General features: G+C 40.1%; 3 protein-coding genes across 3 annotated transcripts; 2 read left to right on the top strand and 1 right to left on the bottom strand.

Moving 5' to 3' along the window:
• Positions 1-602: 602 nt before the first annotated feature.
• LOC103321881 (Pectate lyase family protein) lies at positions 603-2,650 on the top strand. Its single transcript, XM_008223732.2, has 4 exons — positions 603-827; positions 933-1,670; positions 1,903-2,041; positions 2,144-2,650. Exons 1-4 carry the CDS (start codon positions 721-723, stop codon positions 2,363-2,365), a joined length of 1,206 nt encoding a protein of 401 aa, XP_008221954.1. The 5' UTR covers positions 603-720; the 3' UTR covers positions 2,366-2,650.
• A 1,493-nt stretch (positions 2,651-4,143) lies between these two features.
• On the bottom strand, positions 4,144-7,918 carry LOC103321880 (T-complex protein 1 subunit epsilon). Its single transcript, XM_008223731.2, has 9 exons — positions 7,557-7,918; positions 6,776-7,094; positions 6,134-6,482; positions 5,733-5,865; positions 5,557-5,609; positions 5,267-5,369; positions 4,847-5,013; positions 4,652-4,765; positions 4,144-4,513 (listed from the first exon to the last, which is right to left on the bottom strand). Exons 1-9 carry the CDS (start codon positions 7,753-7,755, stop codon positions 4,343-4,345), a joined length of 1,608 nt encoding a protein of 535 aa, XP_008221953.1. The 5' UTR covers positions 7,756-7,918; the 3' UTR covers positions 4,144-4,342.
• Positions 7,919-8,291: 373 nt separating this feature from the next.
• Positions 8,292-9,123, top strand: BCP1 (homolog of Brassica campestris pollen protein 1). Its single transcript, XM_008223785.3, has one exon. It carries the CDS (start codon positions 8,412-8,414, stop codon positions 8,814-8,816), a length of 405 nt encoding a protein of 134 aa, XP_008222007.2. The 5' UTR covers positions 8,292-8,411; the 3' UTR covers positions 8,817-9,123.
• Positions 9,124-9,370: the final 247 nt, after the last annotated feature.

Here is a 9,370-nt window from a genome sequence, read left to right as displayed (position 1 = left end):
CATCATACACATGAGGAGTGTTGAGATTAGTCTCGTAAACGCGCGTTTAACCCTAATTAACACCTTTCGTACACATACATACGCTGATGCTAGCAAAGTTTGGTTGTATTTTGTAACATGATGTGACTTAAGAGAAAGTTAGAAAAAAATTGAACTGGCAGGCGGTACTTAGAAACAAAACTTGATGACAAGAAGAACAAGTGTGTGAATTTGAAAAGAGAGAAGGGAAAGGTTATCCATGCATTTCACCACCACATCATGCCGACAGAAGATTTCATTGAGAAGTGTCGGTGTGCAGTGTACAGTTAGTTAAATAATGCATTTTGTTTTCTTATCATCCTAGGGTTTTAGCTCATGTTATTCATCAAGAATTCTATGTTTATAATTACACTCTCTGATTAAACATTCTGTTTAGTTTTAATGCAAATTGGCCTGCAAAAATTCTTGAGGGAGAGACAGAGAGAGAGAGGTTACTTAACGGCCAAACTACTGTGTTGGGACCACCCTAAATCAGAAATCATGGACCTGGTGGACCACAAATATTTATATTGTTCAAAATTCAGGCTCTCTTAAACCCTTAAGCCTCTATATAAGCTCACCTTCTCTCTCAACTTCTTCCTCACAAGCATACTCTTCTCTCTCTGCCTACTTTGCTCTGTTCTCTCTCTCTCTCTCTTTCTCTCTCTCTGCTTTTGTTTGCAAGCAGTGAAATTAGAAATCATGGCAATGCCACTCTCTCTTCTGCTTCTCTCTCTTCTTCTAATCCCAGCCTTCACTTCCTCTTCCCCAGTTCAAGATCCTGAACTTGTAATACAAGAAGTACAAAAGTATGATATTTCGAACCGTTATAAAGTTACATTTACATATTTACTTGGGTATAAAGTTACAATGTGTCACATGTGTTTTTGTGTTTTTTGTTGTTGTTGTTTCAGGAGCATCAATGCATCAAGGAGAAATTTGGGTTATCTCTCATGTGGAACTGGAAACCCCATTGATGACTGCTGGAGATGTGACCCCAACTGGGAGAAGAATCGGCAACGGCTAGCCGATTGCGCAATTGGGTTTGGAAAGCATGCCATTGGAGGCAGAGATGGCAAAATTTATGTGGTCACAGACGCAGGGGATCACCCTGTGAACCCTAAACCAGGCACCCTCAGATATGGTGTGATCCAAGATCAGCCACTGTGGATCGTTTTCAAAGGTGACATGGTGATCAAGCTGAAGGAAGAGCTGATGATGAACTCGTTCAAGACCATCGACGGCAGAGGAGCCAGCGTCCACATTGCCGGTGGGCCCTGCATAACCATACAGTATGTGACCAACATTATAATTCATGGACTGAACATTCATGACTGCAAGCAAGGAGGAAATGCCTATGTGAGAGATTCACCTAGCCATTACGGCTGGAGGACTTTGTCGGATGGAGATGGAGTTTCAATTTTTGGTGGAAGCCATGTTTGGGTGGATCATTGCTCTCTGTCGAATTGCCGGGATGGGCTCATCGATGCCATCCATGGATCCACATCCATCACCATCTCCAACAATTACATGACTCACCATAACAAGGTCATGCTCTTGGGCCACAGTGATTCCTACACACAGGACAAGAACATGCAAGTCACCATTGCCTTCAACCATTTTGGAGAAGGGCTTGTTCAGAGGATGCCAAGGTAACTAATTAACAAGCTATTAATTAATTAATCACTTTTCTGCTGACGTGGGTTAGACTAGTTGGCTCGGGAAGTGAGCCCGCAAGGAAGTAATCACTTTTCTGCTGATGTGGATTAGACCTGTTAGCTAGGGAAGTGAGCCGGCTTCTTTGCATCCAAGTTCGAATCCCCATTGGGTATTGAAAATGGCAAGGTAATTAACAAGCTAATGATTAATTACTTGTTGTTGCAGATGTAGACATGGGAATTTTCATGTGGTGAATAATGACTATACTCATTGGGAAATGTATGCCATTGGTGGCAGTGCCTCTCCAACCATCAACAGCCAGGGCAATAGGTTTCTGGCACCAAATGATAGATTCAACAAAGAGGTGAGTTTCAATTAATTACTGCAGTATATTAATTATTGCTCAGTAAATTCTGAAATTACTGTTTTGTTAACTTAAAAAAAACAAAATGTGATTGGTTTTCAGATCACTAAACATGAAGATGCACCACAGAAAGAGTGGAGCAAATGGAACTGGAGGTCTTCAGGAGATTTGCTGTTAAATGGAGCTTTCTTCACATCATCTGGGGCTGGAGCTTCTTCTAGTTATGCCAGGGCATCGAGTTTGGGTGCAAGACCATCCTCACTAGTGAGTTCACTTACAGCTGGGGCAGGTTCACTCAAGTGCAGGAAGGGCTCGCGTTGCTGATCATCAATGGGACCCAACTTGGCCACAGAGACTAAAGGAGGACCAAAAAATGGGAAAATGAAGGACTAAATTAAAGAACCAAAAATAAAAGACCAACTGTAATTACAAGCAGCTAGCCTAGGTTTTTCATTTTCTTGTATATCAGTGTTTCACTTTAACCTTGATGTTCCTTTTTCTTCTTTTTTTCTTCTGAAGATCTCTTGGTGATCATTGTGTGAAAGGAACAAGGCCAAAGTGTTGATATAATTAAATATTAAGTGAAAGCAGAACTTAATCTTGTTTGCATTTGATTTGAGGTCCCAAATGGGGTTTTGCTCACATGGGTTGGTGCAGTGGTTAATGAATTGGATTGAGCTAAATTTGTGAGCAAATAAATGCTTACTTTACTCCATTTATGATGCCATCTTTATGCAGACCAAAAGTGGATGATTTCTCAACAGGGTATGTACGATTTTGACAGACTTTGCAGAAGCAGACCATCCAGGCCTTGATTTGATCACGTTGCCTCCCTCCATCCAGTTCAATTCAACCATAAAAAACAACCCAAGTGCCTGCAATTAATTTTTATGCCCCCCATAAATTTCCAGTTTGCCATAAATTTTGACCACCAAAGTTCATAATGACCAGTGTTATCGACTGTGCCATTCTGTATTGGAAACTGTATGGTCGGCAAGAGATTTCGTTTTTCTTTTCGAAAAGAGATAATGGGCACTTTGCAGATTTTGATTCTGATTCCGAAAACTTTAAATTTCAATTTTTTTAAATTCTATAGTAGCAAGCAACCACAGAGAAGATTGGATCTTTTATTATCTTAAGACTAAATAATTCCTATGAAGATAAAACCTCAGGTTTCAAGTTCAACACATGGCATGATTCAGCAGACACTGAGAGCAACATCCACACTGGAAAACTGACAAATCATGAGCAGGATGGGATCTTAGTCTCTCAGGACTGACATTGAGGTAGATCTAGAAAATGTGTGAAACAAAAGGCTTTCAAGCCGGCCTAGATCTCCTTCATAACTTGCTCTCGTCAAGGAGTAAAATTTTATGTAACATGTTTCATACTCATTTCTCTATCTCTTTCATCACACGCATCACATAATAATCGTGTGATGAAAGAGATAGAGAGAAACGTGTATGAAACATGAAATAGACAATTTTTTTCTTGTCTTGAAGGGGCAAGACTCGAGAGGGGTTCATTTTTTTCATCAGAAGGTACTGCCAGTACCACACCATCCAATTTGTAAGAAGTAGGCCATTCAGGATTCAACCTTGGCAGCCCAACACTTTCAAAACTTGTTCATTTTGATGCCAACAAAGCCATTAACCAAATAGACTTGTTCAGTTTCCTTGCTACTTCACTTGGCCTACCTCACCAATAGAAGCAAACCACAAGACCATATTCCGTCGTCAGGACATGCAACTTACGTACTAAATTATTGCTGCTAGTGGCAACGTCAATGTCATCATGTGTCTCGTCTATTTTCTTCTTCAGTTGGGTAGGTACTTGTCGAAGGTCCATACTCTTCATTTGAATTTAGAGAAATAAAACTTAAAGCAGAGTTTTTTTTCTGTTTATAAAAAATATCAGAATGTCCATATGCTTCATTTGAGTTTAGAGAAATAAAACTTAAAACAGAGTTTTTTATTATAAAAAAGATCAAAATGATCCGAGTATTTTTGCCATCAAAATAAAACTTAAAGGTAGACAAATACAGCACATTAAGACCGGATGTCAAATTGATGCAGTAATAAGTTAGCCCAAAAATTCAGACGTTGAACAACAAAAACAGCAATGCATTAAGGCAGAGGAGTGATCATGCTACAACCAGTGAAAACCACTCCAGATTCTACAAACAAGTTTCCTCAAGGGAGAATATAATATGTTCCAAGTCGGTCAAAATACCAAATCAAGCCACAAAAATTACATAAAATTCATTCCCAGGTAAAACGAAGCATAAGCCGCACAGACTTTTTAGATATCAGAGGGAGAAATAACATCATCTATTTTCAGTATCATCTTGACAACTTGTGTTGCCAGTAAGATTTGCTGCTGCTTCCCAATTAAAGTCTCAAACACGTTCTGCTCACGCATATCATTAGTGCCAACATCATTGCAGTCTATTCCGCAGTGGGGATTGTTCTCCTGCATACCAAATTCAAAACGATGACCAATATTAAAATGCTATTATACATGGCTGAAATTACTAGCTTGCAACAGAAAGAGGGAGAGAGTGAAACCACCCAATCAAAAAAACACTGGCTGCTGTCATGCTTCATTTACCTTAATCTGCTGGGATTTCACTGCAGATAGCGTTTCAATGGGTTGAAGACCACTGTTCTCTGCAAGTGCCATGGGGACAGAATCCAAAGCATCTGCAAATGCTCTAATGGCATACTGTGGATGAAAGAAAGATCTGATTATAACAATATACTTAATACTGTTATAAAAATGCAAACGGGAAAAGTATCTTCATACTTGCTCAACTCCTGGGTATTTATCAGCAGCTGCCTCTACAGCAACAGAGCAAGATATCTCTGCTGAGCCACCACCATAGACAATCGAGTTGTTGCGGATGAGATTCCTAGCAACACACAGGGCATCATGGATGCTGCGTTTAGTCTCCTCTATCATCATTTTGTTACCTAATGAGTAAAAAAAAAACATCAAAACCTCTTAAAAGAATGTAAAATTTTCCTTGAAGAATAACCGTAATCACAGAATAGTTAACAAAAAGGCAGACTAGTTGAAAGGTTGCAAAATCTGCTAACCATATATCTGTTTGTTTCATATGCTGATGCTACCAAAAAGGGTTCATCTTATTGACATCATTTTCACTTAATTGAGATGCTGAATAAAGTTGAAGGTAACAAGAAATAGACAAGTAAAGAAACCTACCTCCACGGATAAATATGGTCACAGCCCTTGAATTTGCACAGTGTTCAATGTACAGCATTCGATCTTTTGTTGTGCCAAACGATTTTTCACGAACTATACCGGCCTAATAAAAAGTTAAAAAGAACTTTGAATCAGGGTTTATCAAGTTTTCAAGAATGGAAAGTAAATAGATTAACTGATACCAATCAAGAAAAACTAATACATATGTTCAAAATGATGAATACTTGTTACATGATATTGCTTCTAATAAGCATAAAATAACGAACAATAATATTCTTACAGAAATATACCTTTCCTAGCTTATCGGGTGTCAATTCTTGAAACCTGGGCACAATTCTTCCGCCTACAAAACATAAATACAACATTTTGTTGGTGGACAAAGATGAAAAAATAGTACAAAAGCAACACACTGCTGAAATTATCTACCACATTTCAAGTACTAAACAGGCTTCTATATTAGGCATACCTGTAGCTATTGCAATTAGTTCCAACTCTACACCACCAACCCATCTGACAGCAGGCAAGTTCCTGTGCATCAATAGGTGATTTGCTTCATCATCAAATCCCCATTGACAGATGACCAAGGTAGCACCCACATCCTGCATATCCGGTGATTATCCGTAAGTAAAACTAGATGGCATAGTAACAACAATGAAGAAAAAGTTGCAACAGCCATTTTCTAGAAAGGAAAAACAGAGAGAGTGAGAGAGTTCACAAAAGACAACAGAAAAGTATCCTTAGTACCGAAATAATCAAATTGCAGCCATTTTCGACCAAACAAATCAAATTGCAGCCACGCATTAGAGATTTTTTTATTTTTTTATTTTAATAGCAATAACATTATGGAACTGCCGGATGAAATCTGACCTTGCATTGTTGGACCATGTCGTCAAAGTACTTCTGTTCTTGCAGACGTAAAGTCTGAAACTTTTCCACTGTATCAATATCAACCTTATGTTTTGTCTTTGGCTTCGGTGGCTCAAATGGGCAAGTCAAGATAGCAATTTTTGCATTTTCAATTCGCTTTGGCATTTGTGGATGGCTCATATCCTTGTCGATAAGAATACCATATACCAGCTCAGTATCTTCCAACTTACCCCCTACTTTCCCCTCTACTTTTATCAGATCTAGATTCACATCCTTCCTCTCTAAATCTGCAACAGCAAGAACTGCTTTCACAGCAATCTCAGCAAGGTCGCGCTTGCACCGATTCACACTACAGCATGAAATTTTACATTCAAGTCAATAATAAAATGACAATAGAAGACGTATTCATGCAACAATTCATTAAAAAATAGCAATGGTAAGGGGTGCCAATAACAGCATACTATTACAAATGCCATGAAAAACAAGAAACCATGAACTTTAACCAGTGTATACAATAATGCTAACTTTTATGATGAAAAAACCATCATTTACAGAATTGGTGAGGTAAACATGCTTTAGTAAATTATGAGTGAACCACAACATGGCATATAAGTGGAAAGAAAACCTAAAAAGTGTGCTTACATCTTGGATGATAAAGTAGTCATGCAAGTTCGAACTAGAGGCTCTATGTTATCCAGCCCAAATTCAAATTTCTGTGATATATGCTGCAAATGATCGAAAGCTATTCTAGATGCCATTTCATATCCTTCTGCAACCCGTATGGGGTGAATACCACGCTCCAATAGCCGCTCAGCGTGCTCTAAAAGTGCACCAGCCAACACAACAACTCCAGTTGTCCCATCACCAATTTCATAGTCCTGACTCTGGGATAGTTCAACCATCAACTTTGCAATTTGATTGTCGACATCCATCTGCTCCAGAATTGTTGCGCCATCATTTGCTGAAAAGACAACGCAAAGGGTAAGGTTATTTCAAAGCCAATGGTAAAACTAAAACCAAGCAGACACCAAAGCATGTATTGCAATTAAGTGTATGCTTCACCCCACATAGCCATGTCCACACAACAGGGGAGGATAGTTATGACCACGAGGACACAAAAGCGTTAATAACAAGTGGACTGGAATTATCCAGCAATCAAAGACAAACCAAAACCAACCCAGAGCTCAGAAAAACATATAAATTTCAAAGCTGAAAATTGCAGAGTAAAATAACCATGACATACTCTAAAAAATGAAGCAGTAGTTTATTCTATAAAATGAACCCCGATAACAATGAACAGAAAAGACAAACACATAGATCCACATACTAAAAAAAAAAAATCACAAATGGCAAAGCAAACAGGAACAAACTTCATATCGAGTGTGAGTTAGAGCTAGAGAGAGGGAGAGATGAAGTTACTTACTGACGGTGACTTCACCATCGGGACTCTGGAGCATCTTGTCCATGCCCTTGGGTCCGAGAGAGGTCCGGAGGATCCGAGCAACGGCTTTGCCAGCGGAAATGTTGGCTTTCTGAGCATCGAGGCCTCTCAATCGGGTCTTCTGCTCCTGCTCCCTTAGTATTATGAATGGCCGCCCATACTCATCGAATGCGAGCGCCATTTCCACCAACACACTCTCAACTTCACAATCGCAGTTCGCTTCTCTTCTCCTCTACTTCCCACTCTCTGCTTCCTCTTAGGTCTAGGACCTTCTTCTCTCTGTTTAAAGCATTTGCTTTAGGGTTTGGGTTTTGAGATTTTGACTGCGCGAAAGTTGAAGCCTTTGAGTGAGGAGAGGAGGAAATGTTTTTATTTATGGGCTTCTTCTTTTTCTTGGGCCTAACCTCAAACACCATATGGACTTGGGCCAAAATTTAAATTTGTTGGGCCCAGATAGATTTGTTTGAAAATCCAACCTTCCAGTTGACCAAGGTCAATGGAGGTTGAAAAAACGTTTGCTTCCAGTTGACCAAGGTCAATGGAGGTAAAAAAAAACTCTCAAACGTTTTTTTCAACTGAAATAACGGAATTTTCAACTGAAATTAGCTTCGCAACAAACTAGTGCCACCGGTGGCTTTGGTAGCGCAACTCCGCAACGCCCTCCACGCCCACCAATCTTCTCCTCCCAACCGGGGAAATGGGGTATATATACCCATTTCTCACCCAGCACCATTCACCACCATCGCCGATTTCCATAAGCCTGCAGTGTTTCTCAAACCCAGCAGAGAAAGAGAACCAACTGCTCGCACGCGTGTTAAATTACCATTTTACGTAAACATGGCACGCCAAATTGTTGTTGTTGCTCTTGTTCTGATGGCCACCGTGGGCTTGGCTTTTGGCGCCGACGCCCCCAGCCCCAGCGCCGGTGCCGCTGCCACCACAACCCCAAAACCTGGTCTCCCAACGTTTAGTGGTGTGCCTGTTTCCGGACCCGTAGCCGCAGCCGACGATAACCAAGTGGGAACCATGGGCGGTGAGAGCGCTGCCGCTCCTTCTCCCAGTGGCAGTGCTTCTAGCGATGGTGTCACCGCCGGCTCTGTTGGTGGACCTGTCTCCGAGTCAACTTTTGGCTCCATTGATGGTGGCAATGCCGAGAGTCCTAAGGCTAGTGCTGCCACCACCGGACAGCTCTCCGCTGGAGCAGTTGTTGCCACTGGCGTCGCCGCCTCCTTCTTCTTCTAAGCTCAAGCAGCTCCATGTATGCACGTATGCATAATGCATATCAATAATGATTCTAGGCTCACTACATTTGTTCGAGAAAGAGAAATGATATGTTTGTATTGATGTATCATTAAAGTGTGCCTAGAGTTGAATAAATGAAGCATTGCTACATCATCATCCGGCCCATAAAAAATTTCCGACAAATATGGTGAGTGTAGAAGTGCTCATAAACCGTTGTGACGGGCACTTGAAAAATTCTTTAGAAGTGTTGTGTAATTGTAATTTTCCTTTGGGATTTGAATTGACTTAAAAAGAAGGCATTATACATTAGAAAAGAAAATAATTATGGTTTGTACTTTGTAGGATGAATCTAAATGCAATTAACTAAAATCTGAAACGTTTTGAACAATTGCAAACAAGAAGAACCTTTCTTAATCCTTCCTATCCTATCCTATCCTAGACAGGGGCAACCCAGTTCTACTTCATCTACCCAATCAAGTCAAATTGAAGCAGAAAAGAAAATTATTCAGAATGGAATATCAGAAAACAAACAACAATAATTCTCGGGGCAGTGG

This window comes from Prunus mume, linkage group LG2, assembly GCF_029339155.1.
Source record: "Prunus mume cultivar Tortuosa linkage group LG2, ASM2933915v1, whole genome shotgun sequence".
In the NCBI taxonomy this organism is placed as follows: Eukaryota; Viridiplantae; Streptophyta; class Magnoliopsida; order Rosales; family Rosaceae; genus Prunus; species Prunus mume.
The sequence above is the reverse complement of the archived record's forward strand: the minus strand, read 5'-3'. Positions and strand labels throughout refer to the sequence as shown.